Source organism: Hemicordylus capensis, chromosome 3, assembly GCF_027244095.1.
Source record: "Hemicordylus capensis ecotype Gifberg chromosome 3, rHemCap1.1.pri, whole genome shotgun sequence".
NCBI classification, from domain to species: domain Eukaryota; kingdom Metazoa; phylum Chordata; class Lepidosauria; order Squamata; family Cordylidae; genus Hemicordylus; species Hemicordylus capensis.
This window is the reverse complement of record NC_069659.1, coordinates 271786892-271813325: the sequence shown is the minus strand read 5'-3', so window position 1 is coordinate 271813325 and position 26434 is coordinate 271786892. Positions and strand designations below refer to the sequence as shown.

The 26434-nt window shown below is 44.0% G+C and overlaps 1 protein-coding gene across 6 annotated transcripts in view; it reads left to right on the top strand.

Annotated features, from left to right (window-relative positions):
- Nucleotides 1-26434, top strand: part of ATRNL1 (attractin like 1) — a 1008890-nt gene that overhangs the window by 92192 nt on the left and 890264 nt on the right. For all 6 annotated transcript variants that reach the window (XM_053305805.1, XM_053305806.1, XM_053305802.1 and 3 more), the window contains exon 5: nt 1192-1400. In XM_053305805.1, coding sequence (XP_053161780.1) covers nt 1192-1400 — 209 coding nt within the window. The remainder of the gene's footprint in view (nt 1-1191; nt 1401-26434) is intronic.

Genomic DNA, 26434 nt, shown 5'->3' with positions numbered 1-26434 from the left:
TAAGTAATCAGATTCATCCAGGGCTGCCTGTAGCTGAGACGCCGTAATGCTTTCCAACATCTTGCTCAAGTAGGGGAGGTTTGAAATTTGTTGAAAGTTATTTAAGTCATCTGGGTCCAATGAGGGCTTTTTAAGGAGAGGCCTAATTACTGCATCCTTCAGGCTAGGGGAGATCACCACCCCCACATTCACCACCCCTGCCACCGATGGACCCAGTCCCTCCCTAGAAGCCTTCACCAACCATGAAGGGCAAGGGTCAAAGATGCACGTGGTGGGCCTCAGCCTTCCAAGCAGCCTGTCCACCTCCTCAGGCAACACATTCTGAAAACCATTCAATATAACAAGACCAGATGGTGCATTGGCAACATCCACTTCCGGTGCTACAAAAATCTTAGCATCCACAAATGGATACGAGCTATTTTATCCGCAAAATATAATGCAAATTGTAGGCTGCTGAGGGTTCTGTTTGATGGTCTTTGGGGTCCTCATCTAGTTGGCCACTCAAAAAAGCTCCGCTGGCTGACATTGAGCTGACATGATGGTGGCGCAAAAGTAGGATTTCTTTACTGCCATTGCTGCTATAGAGTATGCCCTAATTTGAGCTCTAGCCTGTGCTCAGTCACATCCATTCTGAGTTTTCTGCCAATGATGCTCAAGCCGTCTTATCACCCGGCTGAGGTGTATTGGGTCCACCCTCAGTTCAATCTTCACCAGATAGTGATCCGTCCACAATAACAGTTTTGAGGCCTTCTGGACTATCCACGGAGCACCACTGTCCACCATTGACCCAAAGACCAAGTCAAGCATATGGCCTGCCACATGTGTGGGACAAGAAATCAGTTGACAAGCCCATGGTCATCATGGAAGACATGAAGTCCCGAGCTGCACCAGGCAAGGTGGCCTCAGCATGGATGTTAAGGTCCCCCAAGACCGCTGTGGGGTCCCTCAGTGCCACATCCCAGACCACCTCAAGCTGTTTGTGCAGGGTGGCTGTTAGACAGTGGGGTGGGTGGTATACCACCAGTCACTATTGGAATGACTCATTAGATAGCTGAATTTCACTTCTGTGAAATAACACTGCAGTAAGGAATTCAGGGGTGAATGTTCATGACATTTGTTTGTTACCTCTTGTTTCACAAAAAGATGAGATGTTGGTAATTATATTAAACTCTGCATTCCTTCTTATTACAGAATTAATTCATGTCCCAATAATTGCTCAGGGCATGGAAAGTGCACAACTAGTATTTCCATTCCAAACCAGGTGTATTGTGAGTGTGACAAATATTGGAAGGGAGAAGCCTGTGATATTCCTTACTGTAAAGCTAATTGTGGAAGTCCTGATCATGGCTACTGTGATTTAACAGGAGAGAAACTCTGCGTGTGCAATGACAGCTGGCAAGGTGAGTTGGCAAAATCTTTTGTAAAAACTTCTGTCCCATTCTTGTGTCCTCAGATGACTCATGAATGCTAAATGCTCAGGGTATCTATCTATCTATCTATCTATCTATCTATCTATCTATCTATCTATCTATCTATCTATCTCAAATACATATTTTTTATTTGCATGAATAAATGACTAGTTTAAAATGCACACAACGTATTCAGGTTTGAAGAACTTTAAAATTTTCTTAAAGTGCAAAAATACAAAGTTGTATTATCAGCTAAAATAATTGAGAGGAGAGAGAGAAATCACAAGCCAGTACTAAGTATATACCTCATTCTGAACATAAAAATAGGTCAGGCTAAAAAAATATAGAACATTCAGTTTCCAGTGTTGGCCCAAGATATCTTGTTGCCTGAACTGGAGTGCAAATAGTGCTTCCTACCTTGTTCATTTTCTTTCTCTTCCATTCTTTTAAAAATTGCACCTCTGCTTTCTTCTTTCAAATCTCCCACTTCTGAATGTTCCTTATAATACCCTGTCTTTTATATCTGCTTAGGGAAGCAAATATGAAATTCAGGATTTCCATTTCTCTGTAAATTCATGTAATGTTATGTCCAGAAGAAATGCCTCTGGTTTTTCTTAAGATCTTATTCTAAGATGGCAAAGGAGATGGCAAATATTAACCATAATATTAAGGCAACTACAATAAGGAAAGATATACTTTCGGTTTTAAGGTTTTTATTTTCTGTGTTTTAACTTGTTTTGTGTCGCTGTAAATCGCCCAGAGATGAAAGTTTGAGGCGGTGTACAAATCTGATACATATATAAATATATTTAGCATTGGTAACAAATAATAATAACAAATAATAATTATTCTTGCCAAAAATAACAGTTGCAACCATGAAAACAGAAACCCACCAAGGAAATATAGTTTTAGGACAACAAAAGAAGTCTCATTCATATCACAGGTATACTTCTCTTTACATAGCCAAAAAATTGGCCAACCTTTTTTGGCTTAGGTGGTGCTGGATGTGGTCAACAGAATGAGGGAAATGTGCACAGGTCTTGAGTTGCAAGATGGTGATTTCTTCCTAATTCCATGGACTTGCTGATGTATTATATAGATGCTCTGGCAGGGCAGTCTTCCTGGCTTATGGGCTCTACTCCTAGGACATGTCAATGGAAAGTCCCTCTAGGCCTCTTAGCATGTCTCTCCTTTGGGAAGTCCCTTGGAGTCTAGGCTTTGGCGGCTGGTCCAGGTCAACTTGTCCTAAACATGTTCAGGAGATAATTTCTCTGCCATTGGAGATGATCCAGCTATTACATCCCACTCTATTCATCTCTCAAGCCTCGGCTCTTAACATATTTCCTTTTCATCCTCTAATCTTCAGCCTCTTTGCCTATTTGCACTCAACAAACTAATTAAATCTTCACTCATATGTATACGCGCGCACACACACACACACACACACACACACACACACACACACAGAGGCCCTCCTTAGGGCGGGGTGACCGGGCCCTAGGTCCTCTGCACCTGATAGGCCCCACAGGGGCAGCAGCACATCACAATCTGAGTGAACGGCAAGCTTGCGACTCTGCTTGCTCACTCGACATGACAGTCAGCCTTCTCACATGGTGGCACCGCTATATTGGAGGTGGGGCCTTGCTCCCGGTGAACGGTGAGCAGCCTCTCTATGGCGCTCGCTTGGCTGGCCAGGCAGGTTCGCACGGTACTTGGTGTGGCAGTTGCAGCTCTGCTCCCTCCTGTACCATATTGTCTGGACTCTGGCCTGGAGGGGAGGGCAGGGGGGGCCTCCCCTCTCCCCACCGGCAGGGAGGGCCTCCCCTCGCCCCCCCCGGCAGACATCCTCCAAGCGAGCAGCCTGCTTCTCTCAGTGCTCATTAGCCACAGCAGGCAGCCTCGTGCGGAAGTGCTGCCCGGCTGACGTGGCAGCTGCAGCCCTGGCACATCATTATGAACTGGGGAGAGGGGTGCTCTGAGCGAGCAGCAAGCGGTCTGCCTCTCTGCTTGCTCAGCCCAGGGAGCAGCAGGGACTATATCATGAAGTGACTTGTCAAGTTAGCTTAGCATTCCAAGTATGGACAATTACATTATGATGGCTTTCCCCTTCTTAAATAACTTAGCATGGCCGGCCATTGAAGAAGAGAGCAGCTAAATTTGAAGTGCTGAATGAAATACAGCACTAGAAAGAATGTATTTGTTGAAGGGGGAGGGATGTTTTCAGCCCAATTAATGACTAGGTTGTTGAGTATATACAGTAATATATCTTTTAAAAAAACACACAGCCTCTTTGCATAAATTCATTCTTTAAGTTTTCTTTCTTATGCGAGGTATTTTAACAACAGTGTAAATCAGATTTTACAGCTTACTTTCCTCCCCATTCAAATATGAAGTTCATTAAATGTGTGAAATTCAACATTAGGGACAGGGTGTGGCCAGTGGTCAGAGACTGTAATGAATAGCAAATTGTGCTATTCAAAAGGGAAGAAGACTTCCTTCTGAAATTGGAAGGCCTGTCCAAATGAAGAGAACAGAAAGGAACACAAACTCTGGCAAAAGAAATGCAAGGTGACAATAAGGGAGGCAAAAAAAGAGTTTGAGACACATTTAGCCAAAAGTATCAAGGGGAATAACAAAAACTTATTTAAATACATCAGAAGCAGGAAACCTGCCAGGGAGGCGGTTGAACCATTAGACAATGAGGGAGTGAAAGGGATTATTAAGGAGGATATGGAGGTTGCAGAGAAGCTGAATGAGTTCTTTGTGTCTGTCTTCGTGGCAGCGGATACTGAATATATACCTGTTCCTGAACCGGGCTCTTTAGCGATGGAGGCTAGAGAGCTGAGTCAGATCGAAGTGACAAGAGATGATCTTCTAAACTGTCAGGAAAAACTGAAAGCTAAAAAATCACCAGGGCCGGATGGCATCCATCCAAGAGTCCTCAAAGAACTCAAATGTGAAATTGCCAACCTCCTTGCTAAAATATATAACTTATCCCTGAAATCGGGCTCTGTACCAGAGGACTGGAGAGTAGCAAATGTAATGCCAATTTTCAAAAAGGGATCCAGGGGCGATCTGGTAAATTACAGGCCGGTTAGCCTACTGTCTGTTTCAGTCAAATTGATGGAAAGCATCCTCAAGGATATAATTGTAAAGCACCTAGAAGAACAGGCCCTGCTGGGAGTGAGCCAGCATGGCTTCCGCAAAGGTAAATCTTGCCTCACCAACCTTTTGGAGTTCTTTAAGAGTGTCAACAAGTGTGTGGATCAAGGTGATCCAGTTGACATAATCTACCTGGACTTCCAAAAAGCTTTTGACAAAGTTCCTTTGTCAAAATTTGTTCCAATTTGACAAAGTTCCTCATCAAAGACTCCTGAGGAAAATTAGCAGTCATGGGATAAGGGGACAAGTACATGTGTGGATTGCTAACTGGTTGAAAGACAGGAAACAGAGGGTAGGTATAAATGGAGAGTTTTCACAATGGAGGGAAGTAAGAAGTGGGGTCTCCCACGGATCTGTGCTGGGACTGGTGCCTTTTAATTTATTCATAAATGATCTAGAAACAGGGGTAAGCAGCGAGGTGGCCAAATTTGCAGATGACACTAAACTCTTTTGGGTAGTGAAATCCAAAATGGATTGTGAGGACCTCCAAAAGGATCTCTCCAGACTAGAGTGGGCGACAAAGTGGCAAATGCGGTTCAATGTTAGCAAGTGTAAGGCGATGCACATTGGGACGAAAACCCCCAACTTCAAGTATATGCTGATGGGATCTGAGCTGTTGGTGACTGACTAGGAGAGGGATCTTGGGGTCATGGTGGACAGCTCATTGAAAGTGTCGACTCAATGTGCGGCAGCTGTGAAAAAGTCCAATTCCATGCTAGGGATCATTAGGAAGGGGATTGAAAATAAAACGGCTAATATTATAATGCCCTTATACAAAACTGGTGCTACCACACTTGGAGTACTGCGTACAATTCTGGCCACCACATCTTAAAAAGGATACTGTTGAACTGGAAAAGGTGTAGAAGAGGGCAACCAAGATGATCAGGGGCCTAGAGCACATTTCTTATGAGGCAAGACTACAACACCTGGGGCTTTTTAGTTTAGAAAAAAGATGACAGTGGGGAGAAATGATAGAGGTCTATAAGATCATGCATGGTGTGGAGAAAGTGGGTAGAGAGAAATTCTTTTCCCTCGCACACAACACTAGAACCAGGGGTCACTCCATGAAATTGATTGCCAGGAGGTCTAGGACCAACAAACGGAAGCACTCTCTTCCACAGGAAGGAACTCTCTTCCACAGGATGTGGTGACAGCCAACGACCTGGATGGCTTTAAAAGGGGTTTGGATGACTTCGTGGAGGAGAGGTCTATCAATGGCTACCAGTCGGAGGGCTTTTGGCCACCTCCAGCCTCAAAGGCAGGATGCCTCTGAGTACCGGTTGCAGGGGAATAATGGCAGGAGAGAGGGCACGCCCCCAACTCCTGCCTGTGGCTTCCAGAGGCATCTGGTGGGCCACTGTGTGAAACAGAATGCTGGACTAGATGGGCCTTGGGCCTGATCCAGCAGGGCTGTTATTATGTTCTTATGTGCTCAGATTTAAGTTTGGATTCTGTCTCCCCTTGCCATAACTTTAAAATGACAGCTCTTTCATGAGAGGGAGAGGGAAGGAGGGAGAGAACACTCACCAAGTCACTTTCTCTGAACTATGGGTTAGTTTGTCTGCAGTACAGTTTTATTTCATGATTGCAAAGTTGTACTTCCGGTTGATTTAGGATATCACAATTACCGCAATACAGAAAAAGTTAATTGTGATTATTTTGTCTCATTGATTTCAATAGGATTTAAGTGTGAATTGATTTCTCTGTATTGGTACTTGATCAGACTTTACCCTATTGTATTACTTGTGAATGAAAAGAATAGGCTGAATGATTGAAGGGAAATTCAGTGGCCAATACGATACACAGCAGTAAGTCAGTGAGAGTAGGGATGCTCCTTTGCAAAGAGTTTCCAGTGTCCCTGCTCTGAAGGCTTCTTGCGCAGCTGAGCAGGTGTGGAAAGGGAGGGAGAGAGATTTTTGTATCTCTCCCCTCTCTGCAAAAGACTTTTCAACCTTGCATAAGTAAGTGTGTGTGTGTGTGTGTGTGTGTGTGAGAGAGAGAGAGAGAGAGAGAGAAAGAAAGAGAGAGAGAGAGAGTTAGTTGCATGTATATGTCTAAGAATTTGTATGTTTGTGTGTGTGTGTTTTACATATGATGTATATTAGATAAAAATGATAATAAGGAGGCCCCTGACATGCTGTTGTGCCCCACGCCCCCCTAGGGACGGCCATGCATGCGTGCGTGTGTGCACAGACACACACACACTTTTCATCACATGTCATGACACTTGTCTTGCCAAATCCTGAGCAAATAATAGTAATAAACAAGGTGCTTTATAAAGTTCAGAAAAACATCTATTAGTTCACTTTATGCACTTCAAAACTCCTTGGAAGCAACCATTTAAAAGTAGAAAAACGAATAACACAAAGAGCACTTCAAGGTCGTTCTGGTTCAGACCTTAAAGCACTTCTTAGCATGAGCACAGCCATTTTATATTTAGGCAGCCATTTTAAGAATGGATAGTTTAAGAAAGGAACAGTTCTGCCTAGCACAACAATAAGCATATTAAGCAAGTTCACTTACAAGTAAGTAGACAAATATGATAAGGCCATAATCTGTTGTCTAAAGCAGCCCACTTTGCACCACTTCACGGCATGACTGACCCTGCCAATTTGTCTTTGAGTAATCTTTTCTTGTGCTATATTAGTTATTTAATGTTACCTATGGGAATGCCTTTCCGTGTGTTCCTTAATTTTCCTTGGTACCAGTAGTACACAGGTGGACAGACATGATCTGTGGCCCTCTGTCCCTGCCCTGAAGACTTCTTTGCATAGCGGACTGGAAAGCAATTAACATTTCTTTCCTTCAAAAGTACTTTCTACTTGTAGAAATCTGTTCCTGAGGGCTATGTGGCAAGTACAGTTGTTGCAGGGGATGGGCTAATGTGTGGACTTACTTATCTTTGCATATGTCCTGCCTTCATGGGGTCAGCAAGATGTGGGTGAACACTCACAGGCTAGAGCAGTGCTGGGAGGATTGCAGGGCTGGTTGGTGCTTAGGTTTAGTTGAGGGCAGGACAAAACTGAAGCCAGATTCCAAGGTTGTCTGGTACTGAGGTCATTCAAGGGAAAAGAGACAGGAGGGTAGTTCTGCAGTGGGGCTGGGAACTAGGTTCTGGGGACTGGAGTTAGGGAGCTGGAGATCACAGCTAGCAGAGCTGTTGTGCCAGCAGCCATCTTGAGATTCTGGAAGGTTTTTAAAGGTTCTAGCAAGTGTTCCCTCAAAGGCGTATGCATGTGTGGGTGCTCACACAATTTTTTTAATGTCTGCTCAGTTAATTTTATCTCCCTTTCAGGTTGAATCAGGAAAGCCCCACCCTGAATGCATGTGCATGCACATGCCTTGATACTGCCACCCAGAACAAATCTAATTCTGCACATGAAAAAAAAAGGGGGGGAGAATACTGGTTCCAGCTGATAGCTGGTCTCTGGCTCATTAGGTACTAAAGTAGGTCCTTGGATTCTTCCTGAGAAATCATTGTTGTGCTGCCAGGTGAACACTTCACCACCATTCCTGGAGGTTGGCTCGGACTCTACAGTGATAGCACCTTTGGATGCTGGGCAGCTCCTCTCTTTCAGGCTCACTAGGATCCCCCTGGGGATCTGGAGATGGAGGGAAACCCCAGGAGGAGGATGGCTGGGAATTCGCAGTGTCATGGCTCAGGGGGTCTTGACTGGGGCTCTTTTGGAGATCTCCTCAAACTGGGCCCATGTGGGGGATGTGCAAAGGTCTTCCTCAGGGGTCCTGTTGGGGTCCTCCTCAACCTGGGGTTCATCCTGGGACAAGCTGGGGTCTTACCTGGTTCAAGACTCTCCAGGGGCCATGTCAAGGTCCTCTGCTAAGGATTCCCCTTGGACCATGCCGGAGTTGTTGTCCTCCGAAGACTCCCCAAAGGCTGAGCTGGGACAGATCCTGACAGCATATTTTTGGACTGAAAATTTGAGTTTAGGTTCTGAGACAATTGAAGTAATTGGGAGTTTGGATGTTTTCCATGATCATACTGAATTCTGGTGTTAAGCATTTGGCATAGTTTTCTACCCAGTTGCTTCATGGTTTCTAAGCAACTAGCTGGGCCGGGCAGAGAGCATCTGCATCTCCACTGGCCTGCTTCTCCCCCCCATGCCTGGCCCGCTTCTTCTTCCCCCACCCGGCGCTTTCTGACTGACTGGCTGGCCAACCTGCTACCTCCTCCCATCCACCCACCAATTTCAGGCGGCCGGGCTGGGCAGCCTGCTCCCATTGGCCGGTTGCCCACCCACTGGTGGGAGTAGTCCGCTTCTCCCCACCCCCTGCCTGGCGCTTTCTGGCTTGCAAGCCAGCCGGAAAGCCAGCCCACCACCTCCCAACTGCCCACCAATTCCTGGTGGCTGGGCCAGCCCCCTGCCGCCTCCTTCTCCCAACGCCCAGCCCTCCACCGCTTCCTGCTCTCAGTGGCTGGGCCAGGCTGGCCTGCTGCCTCCTCCTTCTCTTGGTGTCTGGCTCACCGCCACTTCCTGTTCCTGGCAGCTGGCTGGCCTGGCTCACTACGCCATTGTCTCCCCATCCCCATTGCTGTCCCCCAGGCAGCTTCTTTCATGAGAGTGCTTTGCATGGAATTAGCGATGGATACGCCTAGGAGAAATAAATATATAGATAGTTAAGTCTGTCTTTGATGACTAAGGCATTAGAATTTTAAGAATCTCAACTGTACCTTGGTTTTAAAACCTTTAAAGGGCACTTCTGCCTTTTGTGATGATAGAAATTTTTTGAGAATGTGACTAGTACAGTGGGAGAATCTGAAATTGTATTTCTTGAATACAGCTAGTCTATCTTTTAGCACTGTCTTTTCCAGCCTAGCCTATGGTGGCAAACAAGATCTCAAAATGAAAGAGAGATGTCCATGCATTGTGGTCTGCTATGGAGAATAATCTGTCATTTGGTAGTTAATAGACACTAAGAAGTGAAAAGAGCAAATCGGGAGGATGGGATGGCATATGAAAGGCAAAGGTCATTATGGATAAAAGGGGCACAAAGGCTATATCAGCAGGGCTAAAATATAGCAAAACATTGGATGAATGAAGTTGCAGTATGGTATAGGGATTGTGGAAATACGAAGGAAGAAAATTGCCTTTGTCTATGAGTTTGCAGTTATTCATGGCCAGGATGCATAGATGGGATGTTTTCTTCTAAGCAGTTAGTCCTCTAAGAGTGGGTTATTTTTTTCCAGGAATGTTAATGTTTGTAGAGGTGCTTTAAGATACTGCCATGTGGTTTGCGAAGAGAGAGATGTTTATCCATTGCTCTATTTTTTAAATTTAGTACATGCTACTTAAACTAGTGTGATAAATTCCACTTAAAAAGAAAATATTGCAGACCCAGCTCTATTTCTGTGCTAGACAAAGTCATCAAATGATCACCAAAAATTGTTTAGTTCAGGGAATAAAGAGAATGTTCAGTAGTGTCTTCCTAAGCAATTGTGACATCTGGTGGATGCTTTAGAATGAACATCTTGTGATAATCATGGTTGTGGGAGAGAAGAAAATAATTATACAAGCACAAATATTATAAAAGGACATACTTTAAAAAAAAATCTACTTCTTATAACAGAATCTTCATTGTAATGCTGTCCATTAAGGAACATTCTATACATATTTAGTAATCCCTAGTTTGTAATCCCTAATGTGGATTATTTATTTATTTTATCAAATTTGTACACTGCCCCAAACATTTGTTTGGGAGGTTAACAATAGCATAAAACAAGTTAAAAATATATATAAAAACTAAAACCAATTTAACAATTTAAAAATAAACCAGAAATTATAACCTAAAAATTTAGGAAGCTGAGAAAGCTTGGGCGAAAAGATGGATTTTAAAGTGTTTTTTGAAAATTGCCAGAGATGGAGAGGATCGTATCTCAGCAGGGAGCGCATTCCACAATCTCAGAGCAGGGAGCGAGAAAGCCTGTCTCTGTGTAGCCACCAAACGAGTTGGTGGTAACTGGAGACGGACCTCCTCAGATGACCTCAGTGGGCAGTGGGGCTCGTAGTAAAGAAGACGCTCTCTTAAATACCCAGGGCCTAAGCCGTTTAGGGCTTTATAAGTTATAACTAGCACTTTGTATTTTTCCCGGAAACCTTTTGGCAGCCAGTGTGGCTCCATCAGTAAAGGAGTAATGTGGTCTCTCCAAGATGACCCAGAGACCAACCTGGCTGCTGCATTCTGAACCAGCTGAAGTTTCCGGACTATGTACAAAGGCAGCCCTTTGTACACATAGAGCACATTATAGAAGTCAAGTCTGGAGGTTACCAACAGATGTACCACTGTTTTGAGGTGACTGATCTTGAGAAAAGGGCGCAGCTGGCATATCAGCTGGAGCTGATAGAAAGCACCCCTGGCCACTGCCTCAACCTGAGAAACCAAGGAGAGGTGTGAATCCAGAAGTACTCCTAGACTGCGAACCTGTTCCTTTTGGGGAAGTGTGACCCCATCTAGAACAGGTAGATCGAAATCATCTATAGAGTTCTGACCCCGCACAATAAGTACATTCGTCTCATCTGGATTCAGCTTCAGTTTATTCTCCCTCATCCAGCCCACTACTGCTTCCAGGCAGGCATTTAGGGAGGATATGCCAGGTCCTGAAGAAGTTGGCATGGAGATGTAGATCTGGGTGTCATCAGCATACTGGTAACACCCGGCTCCAAATCCCCTGATGATATCTCCCAGTGGTTTCATGTAGATGTTAAAAAGCATTGGAGAAAGTACGGAGCCATGAGGGACTGATGTATGATACACACAGGACCAGTATGGATGATACTTTCCCTTCTTGTGCAAGACGATAGAGTGTGTTGTGGTATCAGAAGGTCTTGGATGATACGGATTATCTAGACGCCTTTCACTCTGGTTCCATCCTGGATATGGGGCTGAAACTGCCTTGGTTGCTCTAGTAGATTACCTGTGCTGGGAGCTTGACAGAGGATTGTGTCCCTGTTCTTGGTTCTGCTGGACCTCTCAGTGGTTCTGCTGGACCTCTGCCATTTACCACGGTATTCTTCTGGACTGCCTATTGAGTATAGGGATTGGAATTACAGCTTTGGAATGGCTTTGGTCCTTTCTTGGGAGCAGGGTCCAGAAGGTAGTGTTGGGGGACTACTGCTCTGCTCCTTGGCCATTGATCTGTCGGGTCATGCAGTGTTCAGTTTTGTCCCCCATGCTGTTTAACATCCACATGAAACTGCTGGGAGAGGTCATCCGGGGACTTAGACTGAGTTGTCAGCAATATGCAGATGCCACTCAGCTCTATCTCTCATCACCTGATCCTAGGTAGGCAGTGGATGTCCTGAGTTGGGGGTGGGGGCTGGGCTGTAGGCAGTGATGCATTGGATGTGGGCTAATAAACTGAGATTGAATCTGGGCAAGACAGCGGTGCTGTTGGTCAGTAAGAGAGCCAATTGGGATGAGGGGATTTGACTGGCTCTGGACAGGGTTGCACTCCTCTTGAAAGAACAGGTTCTCAGCTTGGGGGTATTGCTGGACCCAACTCTGCTTTTGGAAGTACAGGTGGAAGTGGTGGCCATGGGTGTCTTTGCACAGTTTTGACTAGTGCATCAGCTGTGTCGCTTTATCAAGAAGGCAGATTTGGCCATGCCTTACCCAAGCTTTAGTCACATCACGGCTGGATTATTGTAACACACTCTATGTGGGGCTGCCCTTGAAGAATATTTGGAAACTGCAGCTAGTACAAAATGTGGCAGCTAGGATTTTATCCAGAGCTGCCCACTGGATGTCTCCAGCGGTACTAGATCTGAAATACAGTGGTCCCTCGACTTACGAAGATAATCCGATCCAAATGCATGTTCGTAGGTCGGAATTTTCGTAAGTCGAAAAGCGCATCCACGGAGGTCCGGAACACTCGTAAGTCGAGGAAACCGCATCTAAAAATTCGTAGGTCGAGGAAGCTGCATCTAAACCAGCAACGACTTCCGGTATTTTTTGTCGTTCGTATGTCGAAATCTTTGGATGTCGAGTGCTTCGTAAGTCGAGGGACCACTGTACTTGAACAAGTACGTGAGGGCGCGAAAGTTCCAGATGGAATCCCTTCGATCAATCACAGAAGCGTTGCAGCAAGGGGACCTGCTCTCTTCTATAGACTTAAAAGAAGCCTACCTACATGTACCCATCCACCCAGAGAGCAGGCACTTCCTTCGCTTCAAGTACGCGGGAACGGATTTTCAGTACAAGGCCCTTCCATTCGGTCTATCGTCAGCTCCCAGGGTCTTTACCAAGGTCCTGGCCCCCCTCTTAGGACACCTGTGCCTATGGGGGGTGCACATTTTTGGATACCTGGACGATCTCCTTTTAAAATCAAGCTCCCCAGAGTCTGCAAGGGCTCACCTGGAAATGACGCTCTTTACTCTGGAATGTCATGGGTTCCTGATCAACAAATCCAAGAGTCAACTGATACCCATGCACAAGATCCGCCACCTAGGAGTAGTTATAGACACGATGCAAGGTCGAATCTATCTCCCGGAAGACAGGACTCAAACCCTAATCTCAGAGGCACGACTGGCCTTCATTCATGTCTTGGAAGTCTCCACTATTTTCGCTGGCATGGCTTCCGGGCCTGATGGTCTCTACCCTGGAAGCGGTCCCGTGGGCGAGGTTCCACCTGAGGGAGCTGAAGTGGTTCCTTCTGTCCTTTCAGAGCCACATCTCGAGAAAGCGGAACATCAGGGTCCACCTCCCATCCAAGGTCAGAATATCGTTACAGTGGTGGATCTGCGCTCAGAATTTGTCCCAAGGGAAACGGTTCATAGAGTTTCCAAAACTGATAGTGACAACAGATGCCAGCAACAGGGGCTGGGGAGCTCACTGTCTCCAGTACTCGGTCCAGGGGAAGTGGGACAAGGAGGAACAGTCCCACTCCATCAATTGGCTGGAGCTAAGGGCCATAAGGCTTGCCCTGCAACATCTTCTAAAAATAGTCAAGGGCAAAGATGTGTTGATCAAGACAGACAACACCACTGCGAAAGCCCATGTCAACCGGCAAGGGGGAACGCGTTCCAAGTCCCTTTTCCAGGAGTCGGTGATTCTGCTTTTGTGGGCGGAAAAACACCTCAACTCGATTTCAGCACACCACGTCAAGGGGGACCTGAATTCCATTGCAGACTGGCTGAGCAGGGAGGATCTGCTGCCCAGGGAATGGGCACTGAACGACCAAGTATTCGGTCAGTTGGCACTCAGGTGGGACCGCCCGGAGGCAGACTTGTTCGCGACTCCCCTCAATGCAAAGCTGGAGACATTCATAACCAGGTTCCCTTGCCGGATGGTGTGGGGGACGGATGCCCTGTCCTGCAAGTGGCCAAGAGGCCTCCTGTATGCGTTCCCTCCAATACCCCTTCTCACAAGAGTTCTGTGGCTAGTCAGAATACAAAAGGCGGAGGTCATTCTGGTGGCTCCTTATTGGCCAAGAAGACTGTGGTTCGCAGATCTGATCTCCCTGGCGGTGGACCGACCGTGGCATCTACCAGTGACACCAGACCTACTACTTCAGGGGCCAGTACAACATCCCAACCCGGCTTGGTTTCAACTAGCCGCCTGGAGACTGAGCGGAGGCTGCTGACTGCAATAGGTATCTCGTGGGTTATTGTAACACACTCTATGTGTGGCTGCCCTTGAAGAATATTTGGAAACTGCAGCTAGTACAAAATGTGGCAGCTAGGATTTTATCCAGAGCTGCCCACTGGAATCATATTACACCCATTTTAAAAGAGCTGCATTGGCAGCTAGTTGGTTTCTGGATCTAATTAAATGTGCTGGTTTTGACCTTTAAAGCCCTTAATAGTTTGGGCCCTGGGTATCTGAGAGGACCACCTGCTCCCAAGGGTTTCTGTTCACTTGACAAGGTCCGGTTGTCGTGCACATGGGACAGGGCCTTCTCACTAATTTCCTCCAGACTTTGGAATGCCCGGTGGGCATCCACTTCTCAGTCTCCATCACTGTTTTTAGAAAGCAAGTGGAATCTTGGCTTTTACCCAAGTTTTTATACATGTTGTTTTTGTTACTGCTGCTCTGTATTGTGTGTGTGTGTGTAACTTTTAACTAGATTTGCATTTTATATTCTAATTTAATAACTTTATTGTGTAACTGTTTTATCGTTTTATATTAAATGTTTTTCAAACTGCCTTGAGATTTTTTTAAATGGAAGGCTGTATAAAAATTTAGTAAAAAAAAACAAAAAAAAACCTTTCTGCCAGACCTGCTCCTCAAATGATGAGGGATGTGAACACACACACATTCTCCTCCCCCTTTCAATGCACTATTCCATATTGCTTAATCACATGGAAGGAACAGACTGTCCCTTAATGGTGTGTGTGTGTGTGTGTGTGTGTGTGTGTGTGTGCAGTTTGGATGATATGCTCCCCCTTTGCATGCAGTTATTTGAAGCTCACTGGGAAGGGCATGTGTGCCCATGCCCTTCATTGCATGTTGGGTTGGGCCAGTGTAATTTGGTCATTGTCCAAACCAGCCCATTGGAGTAGGGTGGGAATCCAGTTGTCTTTGCTGCTCAACCTTACTGAGAAGTTCTGAGCTCTTCTGGCAGCAGAAAGGTACTGAGCATCCCTTTATAAAGGAACTTTGTTCTCTCAGTGTTACAATCTTGAATGACAATAGAGGCACCAGGAAAAGGATTTTCTTTCTCTAAAATACATAAAGGGCTCTTTGACATGATCAGAGCGGGGTGGTTTGGGGCTGGGAACAGACGAGTAGAGCCTTTAGTCGGCTCTGCAAGACCCACTGCCAGACAAGCACTGCAGCCTCATTCTCCATTGTTGCAGCCTGAAGCTGGGGGAAAAAAAAAAGAGGCCTCTGAGCACTAGGGAGCCTCCCCATTGTGCTCTATACTGCCAGGAAAAGGAAAAACCTCCTGATGTTATCAGCCACCCTCTGGTTAGCAGTCAGGAGGCAGAAGGTGGGAGTAACCCTATTCAAGCCATTTGGGTCAAAGGAGCTGTGCTGTGTAGAGCGGCACATTCAGAGATGGCAGCTCCTGTGGCCATATTGCTCTTATCACAAAATGGCAAGCTGCTGTCAGGAGCTTTTAAAATGGAAAATCCAACACATGAGCAGCAAACTGGGGGTGGGAGGGGGGCTCCTATTTTTCTCAAATCTGACCAGGGTTTAGAACAGGCCTGCTCATCTGTGGCCCTCCTATAGGTGTTGGCCTACAACTCCCATAATCCCTGGCTATTTGCCACTGCAGCTGGGGATTATGGGAGTTGTAGTCCAAAAAGGCAGCTGGGGGAGGAGGCAAATTTGATTAGGCCTGGTTTAGAATCTAGGTTACTCTGCTGTTAGTGAGCTTGTTGGATTCCCGTGAGTTCTTACAACTGGGTATACTGCTTCTAAGCTATACTTACATGATCATAAGAATGAACTCTAAATAGGTTGGAGATGTACACCATCTCTCAGCCGTTTTCCTAATACAGTTCAGGGAAGATTAGACACCCCACCCCCCGATGAATAATATTGATCTTGATATAAAGAATTAGGTTTTGAATCCAGGTCTAACGGCAGCCCTTCACCAAGTGATTGAAACATTGGAAGGTTCAAGCAGTCATGCAAATGATGGTGTGGTTTTGTCTGCTTAAACTTATACTGTTGACAAATTGTACAACTTTCACACATCCTTTTTGCATGACTAGAGAAATCTGAAGCAAATATTTTCTACCCTCTGATCATTCCCCACCCCTTTGCCTGCATGAGCCAATTTGTGCCCCAGGTGGGCAAGCCAAAGGGTAACACAGATTTGGGCACGACAGGCCAGCCATGCCTATCGACTCCAAAGGTGATCAGTCAATTAAATGCAACCTGCTGGCTCCCAAGAGGCTTTCTCCTCTTTGCTGGCAGCGTCCTGAAGGGATGTCAGATCTGAGGTGCTCTCAGGCAGTTCAGTCTCGGAGACATACATACCAACAGTGGACAGAGATGTGTTTGTTGCAGCAGCCTTTGCTGCAAAATCTGACAAAGCATTCCCTTGGCTACATTGCTGGTGAGCCACACATTTTACAACAGCAATCTGAGAAGGCAAAAGAATAACAGACAGTAAAGCAAATTTTTAACTGGAGACCTGGCTGAAGTTAGGAAGCCATGCTGCTTCCAAATCATGCCAAAGCCATGCACTACTCTAAGCCATAACGTGAATCAGTGCATACAGTGACTGGTCCTTAATCAGAAGGCATGCACGTGTTAAAGCAACCAGCTCTGCAAAATGGGCAGAAATATTCTGCCTGATATTTCTCAGCCGGGGGGGGGGTAGGTGGGGTACTCTCCATAATAGAATGGCCAGTGCAGACAGCATAACCTGGAATCACCACTCTCCTTTCATTTCTCATGGAGGAACCATCCACATACAAGACCCAATCAGGATCCTGGAGTGGGACATCTTTGAGGTCTGGCCTGGGTGTCAAAGGGGCAGTATTGGTCTCCATGTAGTCATGCTGGTTGTCATTGTCTTGCAGATAAGCTGTAACTGGCAACAGGGTAGCTGGACTCAGGACAGAACAACGGACACATTAGGAGAGGATAATAAAACCAATTTATTCTTAGTTAGCCTGCTAACTGAGAGGTGTCAGATAGTAGCAAGGCTGCTACTGAATAAGGAACAGATACAGTAAGAGGAATATCTGGAAGGCTCAGAGGAGGGGCTGCTTCCAATGAGGCTTTTAGTGTTTAAAAAGATGCTTTTGCTTCAGGGGTCCACTGTAAGTATTAGGGTTACAGTGGCATGAGTAAAGGAATAGAAGTGATTCGGTTAGGAACCACTGGAAAAAATGAACAGGTGTCCTTGCCTGGCTTCTTATCAGGCAAATTTGATTATGGGTTCTCACAGGTACCCCTTAAACTCTCAGTGAGGCAATAACTAATCAACCAATGTAAGTAAGTTAGTAAAACTTTATTTCGGTCATAGACCAGCAATACAACAGTATAAAACAAATAAGATGATGATGATGATTGATGATAATAAGATTAATAATAATAAATAAGATAATCATATAAATCAGACTACATTTATATGCATTTGGCATATTATATAATAGTATTTGGCCACAACATGAATAACATCTAAGTTAAGATTAGTGAGCAAATAGTTTAAATAAAAATCATTTCCACAACCCGGAAAATTAATCAAAAGTGAGGCAATTAGTTGGCATCTTATGTCTCTGTAATAATCACAATACAGAAGAACATGAGCAGTTGTTTCAACATTACCAGATCCGCAAGGGCATAATCTTGATGCATATGATATACCCTGGAATCTCCCATGGAGCACAGCTGTTGAGAGAGCATTTACAAGGGCAAGTGTTAGAGCTCGTGTAAACTTTGGAATTAGGATGCTACTTAAATATGTATCAGGCTTGAGCTCGATGCTCTGACTTCCTATGTAAATGTTACTCAGTAACTTTGCACGTTCCATCTACAGCTCCATGTCATGGCGACATTGCACAATTGTTCTTCTAGCCTGGTTAAAACCTAATCTAATAAGATCATCTTGAGAGAATCCGTATAGTAATTTTTTTTTGTAATTTCCAATTTCCATTTGGATTTAAAAGAGTCTTCCAAAATTAAATGTACTAAGCCGACTTTTGTGAATACCAATTTTAACCAGTAAAGTATAATAGATCTCCAATAATATGATTCGAATCTAACCAGACCCACCTCCCTTCTAAGGACAGTATTTGACACACAGCACAGCAACTGTAATATAGTTCTTATGAACTTAGTTTGAAGAGTTTCTAGCGGAGCAAAATTACTAAATGGGCCCAATTGTGCACCATACATAATCTGAGGATACTCTTTGGTCAATAGTAGTTTTATTGCAACAGGGATGTACAAAGCTCCCTGTGAGAAATGAAATTATTTAATTAGATTCATTGATAATTGGGCACTCTCAATAATATGTTTTTGATGCGCAGTATGGAAGCCAGATGAATGGAATACAATTCCTAAATTTTTATAAGATTTAACTTGTTCAATTGTATTCCCATTCATGTGCCAGGTATATCTCTTCGGCCGTTTAGCAAACACCAAAACTTTTGTCTTTTGGTGGTTTACCTCTATCATCTCTCTGTTACAAAATAAACTTAATTGTGCCAATGCTCGACGTAGTCTTATGGGTGTCTGGGATAAAAGGATCATATTGTCTGCATAGACCAGGACTGCAATATATTTCTGTGCCAGTCTTGGTGGGTACACAGATATGTTGGATAAACAGCTCACCGCTGAATTGATATAGATGTTAAATAGAGTAGGTGCCAAAATGCAGCCCTGCCTTACTCCTCTACTAGTTGGAACATCTGACGATAAATAACCCTACTGGTTACAACGGACCTGCAGTCTAGACTTCTCATATAGCTTATAAATTAATAGTAATAATCTCTTATCAATTTCCAAATATTAGTTTTTGGCAGAGCCTGTCTCTTGAGATGGAATCAAATGCCGATTTCAGGTCTATGAATGCAGTATAAAGCGCAGCACCCGGATTAACTATATATTTTTTCAACAAGATAATGGAGGGTCAGAGCATGTTCTGTAGTAGAGCGACCTGCTCGAAAGCCAGCCTGTTCAGCTGGAAGAATGTTCTTATTCTCAATCCAGTCCACCAGCTTAATCACTAAGTGTTTAGCATATATTTTACTAATCACACTCAGGAGACTTATAGGTCTATAATTTGCGGGATCACTCCGTCTACCTGTTTATATATTGGGACTATTATCACCACTCTCCAATGGGGTGGAATTTTTGCCTTATTATCAATATGCGTGAACAGTGAGGCTAAAACTGGAACCCACCAGTCTAAGTTAGACAGAATCACCTCTATAGTAATATAATCAATTCCAGGGGATCAACCAATGTTTATTTCGATCAAAGATCAAATACAGAGTTAAAACAAACAAACACATAAATATTACAACCAACTGGATTATGACTGTGTAAATTATTGTCATATTTTTACTGCAGCTACACAGAATTTAGCTACCGTACAGGTTATGGTTTGATTTGTATCAGAGAACAATAGTTTGGTTTAGAACCCCTCCAATCTGTCTGGGTACCTCTGCAATAAAGGGAAAATATATCTTGTGTGGGAGTCCTTGTAAAAGGGACAGTATAACAGGATATGTTAAATTGTTTCTGGCTCCTCTGTCCCACATGGGCAGGTTCTATCAGCCAATGGGACTTTTGAGTATCTACCCTGCAAGACTGTGGAGGAGAGAACATTATATTTTGCCCTGAAGAATTCCTTTCCCAGCCTCAAGAAGGAGAGTGTTGCTAAATAACTTGCAGGTTCCCATACATAATTTGCTGCCCAGTCCCTCATGTACCGGGGCATTCTGCTAACATCATTTTGATATTCTACATCATCTACCTGTTGAGAAAATGTCTGTTTGGCTTTCTCGTAGCCTAAGGAAATAAGGAGTTCTATTGAAAGACCCAGTGACAGCAACTTTTTGTAATTTTCAATTTCCACATGGAAAGGTTCTTTTCAGATGGTCATCTGAAAGAACCAAGGGAGTTAATCCAATTGGGAAGAACTGCACTTCAAGTCAATAGTTGATCATATACTTCTAAGCCCTCACCTCAATTTTGGGCATCCCAGTGTCCAACCCAAGCACTGCACTAGGCACACATCTGGGGCCAGCAAGAATAGATGGCAAGAATTTTGTTTGGGTTTGTTCTATGGAAACTTGGTTGAGGTAAACACCCACTTGGCCCCATATAGGATTTGGGCTAGAGTTTTGGCTTAAAAAACTTCAAGCCTGCTGGGATTAGTTCTCCTCCTTTATGTAGAAAAACCTCTTGATAGCCATTGATGACCTCTATACTGTTTGCACAGTATGCTCAATGTGGGACTTCCAAATCACCATGGGGTGGAAAACTACTCCAAGGTATTTAAAATTAGACACCTGCTCAATTATGTTTCCATCAACAATCCATTTTTGCAAACCTCATAACTTTTGGTTCATGGAAATCTATAACCAGCCTGTTCTCATTGCAGTACTGGATTATGGCTCTCACCATTTTAAGCCCAATTGGTGTGTGCACGATGATTGCCACATAATCTGTGTATAAAATAATTGGAATATCAGTACCTGCCTGTTTAGGAGGGTGGAAATCTGGGTTATCCAAACAAGAGACCATCGAATTGATATAAGAATTGAGTGGGTGCCAAAATACATCCCTGCTCAACCCCTTATATGTGGAAATCATTTTCTAGAGAAGCCCTTGTGGGTTGCAGCTTACTCTTAAATCGGTGTTTGTATAAACCTTCTTGATGAGGAGAAGCAGACACTTATCAGTAGATGACTCCTTAATCCCCCCCCCAAAGGATCACTCTAGAAGTTAAAGGCAAATTTAAAATCCACGGAGGCGACATACAAGGCAGAGTTGGACCTGCTGGTATACTTGTCTATTAGGTGGTGCAAAACTAAAATATTGTCCATAGTCAAGCGACCAGATCTAGAACAGGCTTGCTCATCACCAAGTATACCTTCAAGTTCAAGCCAATCCTGTAGCCTCTGGTTTAAATGCCTTGCGTAGAGCTTGCTTACTACACTTAATAGGCTAATAGAATGGTAGTTGGTTGGATCATGCTTATTATCCTTTTTATAAATTGGAATAATTATCGCTACTCTCCAATCCTTGGGGATATGTGCTGTCCGGTCAATGTGTGTAAATAAAGATGCTAATAGGGGCCCCACCAATTAGGGTTTGCTTTAATTATCTCCAGGACAATAAGATCACTACCTGAAGGCCTTCCCCACCTCCAGGGTATCGATCAAACAACCCACCTCCCTTAAAGTTATCGCAGGCCAGGGTGGTAGTGAATCAATATTGACCTGGTTCAACTCCAGCTCAGAATCATTAAATAAGGTTCTAAAATGTTCTTCCCATACTTGTACTGGGACTTGGTTTGTCAGGCTCCTCGGAGTTTTACTAAGGCCTCTGGCTATGATCCACCAAAAGAGAGAAGATGATAATGAGGACAACAACAATTATTTATATACAGCTTTTCATCAAAACGTTTCCAAAGTAGTTTACACAGAGAAATAACAAACAAATAAATAAATAAAGATGGATCCTTGTCCCCAACTGGCTCATAATATAAAAAGAAACATAAGATAGACACCAGCTGTAGTCACTGGAGGTACTGTGCTGGGGATGGAAAGGGCCAGTTATTCTCTCCCTGCTAAAAGAGAATTACCACGTTAAAAAGGTGCCTCTTTGCCCAGTTAGCAGGGGTTTAAAATCTATAAAGAATATCCTTCAATTGTCTCAAGAAGAGTCTCTCTCCTTGACTGATTGGATCAACAATTGTCAGGATTTTTTTAAATATGTTCCCTATTTTTCTCTTTAATTAGGTTCTTATATTGTTTTTTGAATTCTGATAACTCTTGTGGGGAGAGGGGGAGGGAATTGAAGAATGTTGTTTATAGGTTTTAAAGCCAACTACACACTTCTTTCTGAGTACTACACATTCCTGGTCAAACCATTCCTGTGATCCTCCACCCTGGTTGGAATAGTTCTCATTTTTTCTTCCAAGTAAAAACTATGCAATTTAGTAATAAAATGAGTTTAATCTCCTGCTTAAGTGGGCTAGGCCTTGGGGGCACTGTTCTTCAGTGGTTCCAGTCCTATCTCACTGGGCGATTCCAGTCAGTGTCGATTGGGGGTGGGTTCTGAGCCCTTGCCCCTTTCTTGTGGTGTTCCACAGGGCTTGGTCCTTGCTCCCATTCTTTTTAACATCTACATGAAGCCTCTGGGCCTGGTCATCCATCGGTTTGGGTTAATTTTTCATCAATATGCTGATGATACTCAGCTTTGTATCTCTACCCCGGTCAAACAGGTGATGCCGTCCATGTGCTGGCTCAGTGCCTAGAGGCTGTCAGGAACTGGATCGACAAAAACAAGCTCAGTCTTAATACCTCCAAGACCAAGTTGTTGTTCAGTTTGCGATCTGGCCAATTGCTGTGTGTAAATTTATCTCTTGATGGGGTTGCTCTTTCCTTGAGAGGGACGTTTTGTGATCTGTGGGTTCTTCTGGATTTGTGGATCCTGCTTGAACAGCACCTAGAGGCTGTGGCCAGGGGTGGCTTTGCCCAGCTTCGGCTGGTTTGCCAGTTATGGCCTTTTCTTGACTGGCAGGCCCTGGCAACAGTAACTCGTGGCTTGGTTACCTCTTGTTTGGATTACTGTAATGCTCTCTACCTAGGGTTGCCTTTGGAAAAAATTTGGAAGCCTCAGCTAGTCTAGAATGCAGCAGCCCGCCTCCTCATGGGTGGCTGTATATTTGATAGTGTCATACCTCTTTTATGCTCACTGCACTGGTTGCCTGTTCACATCCGGATCCAATTCAAAGTGCTGGTTCTCACCTTATGGGCTTAGCACTGTATATCTCTGGGGTCGCCTCTCTCGGCCGGTTGGATCCTGTCCTGTGAGGTCTTCTCAGCTGGCCCTCTTTAGTGTCCAAGGGCCTGGTGTAGTGCGTGGTGCCTGGGTATGTAGGAAGGCTTTCTCTGTGGCTGCCCCTCTTCTTTGGAACACTCTTCCCCCACCACAGATTCATTCAGCCCACTCCCTAGATGCTTTGAAGGCCCTTCTTAAGACCTACCTGTTTCGCCAGGCGTTTGCTCTTAACTTTTTAAAAATTGTTGTTGGTATTGTTGTTGCTCACAGCATAGAATCTTTGGAGGTATATAAGAAAATTTTAATAAATTAATAAATAAATATCGATCAATTATAGCTATCTACTGGGACCTTTCCTATTAGGGCTGAGCAGATTTCTAATATAGCTGGAGAATTCAAGCAATCAACTGAAGCTTTGGCATTCCTCTCATTCCACCTAACCCAGAGCAAAATCACCTTCATCTAAGGTCAGGACATACCTTTCTTCAGGTCTACCATGTTAATTGGAGAGTAACATTCTCAGAACCAGTGGGAAATGATTGCTTTCTAATCGAGGTTCAACCACCATATTCACCAAAGAAGTGGATAAATCACGTGATACAAGCCGATAATCAACTGTGGAATGATGCCTCCCCCCACAAAGGTAAATTCAGCTGGGCAATCTCCCAGCAAAGTACCATTTAGCACAGAAAGATTGAATCATACGACCAATTGTTTTAAGCAAAATCCTGCCCAATTGCTTTTTCTATCTTTTGCCAATCTAGCAGGAAGAAAAAAATTCAAACTCAGAATTGTTTAAAGAGCTCGGTGTCATTTGCATCCATCCTGCTGTTAAGGTTTCCTCCAATAATCATTGAGGCTTCTGGGAAATGTTCTTTCTAATTTTTTTCTTTTGTGTGTGGAATGAGCTTTGTTCTGGGTGCCAGCATCGACTGTGTGCACACATGCATCCAGAATGGGGCCTTCCTGATTAAACCTGAGCAGTATTTAAAATTAACTGAGCAGACATCAAAAAACATGTGAACGCGTGCACACCTTCGAGGGAACACAGCTTCTGGGTAAGATTCAATATACCTATCTATATAATTTCCAATCCACTCCCAATGGGCTTTAATTTGGGAGTGGGTCTTGAGTGGGGGTATATAGGTGCTGAGCAACAAGATTTTAATCCCTTTAAAGCACAATAATGAAGTCACCACCAGATGGTCCAGAGAGGGAACAGACACAGATCTAACTTGTAAACCCGTATTCACCAAAATACCTAATCCCCCTTTAGGTCTTCCACTTTTCACACTGGGAGTTGCATTAAGAGAGTTAACTTCAAATCCATCTCTAAATCTTTCAAGGCCCATGTTTCCTGTAAGAGGAGAATATTGTATTTAGATAGGTATCAAAGGCTGGATTTCTTATGGCACTTTACCAGCCCGCGAGGTTCCACATGAGCAGGGTGAGGTTAGCTGGAACAGCCAATTGTCAATTATTCTGTTCTGGGTTGCTCAATGGGGGCAACTCAATCACTGCAGCTGATGTAGCCAATAAAAACTCTCCTCCCGGGAAGCTCCTGTCTACTCCTTGAGTCTTGCAGAGGGAGGAGAAAATCCTCTCCTCAAATCCTCAAATTCAGCGAAGAGAATGACAAGGGCTCTAGTGTGTTAGTTGAAATAGGTGCTTATCGATCATTTGCTACTGATGGTGGGGCCATGGGCTTATCTGGCATGGGTTCCTCATCTTCCATCCATGACGAGGATGTCAAAGGTACACCAGCAATTACTTGATCCCTCTGTGAGGGTCCTTGAAGTACTCCATTCCTCAGCTGGTTAGGTTGGTCTTTCTTTAGAGATTCTATAAATTCTGGCAGTGAAGATCCCTCAGATTTTCAAATGTTGAGATAGGCTCAAAGGAAAATTGCTGACTTTGCTCTGATCTCAAATGAACTGCAGAGGATTGTCTCTGTATGCTTTGCATAATAAGAGCAATTTGCTCTAAGGGGTTAACAATAGTATGTAAATTCTGCTTGGCCGTCTGCCCCAGTTCTCCATCATTGTTTATTATTTGTTGCTCATTAAAAAGAGCCAGTTGTTTTTCTAATTTCCTCTGGAGTATATTGTGTAACGGATCAGTTGATTTTTGTACTTAGAAGGAAGCTTGTGTTATCTTGGAGAATTTTGAACTTATTATAAACTTCTCATTAGAGATTTTATCAGGAGAAGGGATTTTTTTTCTCTGTCCCAGATAATTATAATGACAGCCCAAGTTTTTTCACAGTCTGAGCAAGATTAGAGTTCAGTAGAGAGTTAGTTGGCAAACCCAGGACATCTCCATAGTGACGTTAACAGGCTCCTCTCTTGGGATGAGTTTCTTTTTGAGAGTAAATGCTGTGGCCAGCAATCTTGGAAGACATGGCATATATAAATAGAAAATGATTTTAGGAGAGGTATCAGCTGCAGTACCATGAGGGGAAGGACAGAACTAAGAAGAAGTATCTTAAAGTTCTGCTGCGGTGGCAAAAATTCAAAAGAATCCAGGTCAATTTGGCCCTTTACACACCTCAGGATCTGGGACAGAGATTGAAGCACCTGCATTCTGTTCTCCCATCTCCCCTGATTCCTATAAGTACATTCTATACATAATGCCTCCTGTTTGAGTTGGAATGTTTTTTCAGTTTTTCAGTTTGCTGATCTCATTAAAGGTGTTTTTTGCTTGGTACAAATGCCAGGGGGGGAAAAGGAGTTATTTCCAAGCCCTTCATCCTGTAGCCATGGCTGTGATTTTGACTGCAACAAGTACTCTTTCTTATGAATGTCTTATGCCTGAATGTCTGTTCTAAGGGCCTATATCTTATCTCTAAGGGAGTGTATTTTTTCAAAAAACTAGTTGGTGTTTCTGCTGTAATTAAACAATTTGTTTCGATATACTCTACTAGAGACTCCCACTTAGGCGACAGAGACTGAGTATGAGGCAGTGGATATTGACAGTATCTCTTGCCTCTTCTTCCCTCCACCCCCTCCTTCTATTCCAAGTCATCCTCCTCAGAGTTCTTTAGTAACAGTTAGGGGTCAGGTTCGAAATGTGTGAACCAATTTACCCCCACAAACTCAGAAGAGCTGCCAGTTATTATTTAGTCAAAAGTTCATCTTATTTGCGCTGTTTACTTGTCTTGGGGGTTGCTTGATCCAGTCCTTGTTTGGGCCTTTGCTTCCTTCTACACTTCTTTCCCATTGCAAAATCTGCGAGCTACCTCTCCAGCAAAACAGCCCAAGTAGAAGCCAAAACAGTCATATAATTGAGGCAAAGGGAATGGAGCCAATTAAAATGAGAGAAAACTACTAAATCATATTATTATTGTTGTTGTTGTTTACACAGTCAGACAGGTGTTATTGACTGGTTTGTTTTATCCAGACATCGAGTCCTTCCAAAGGACC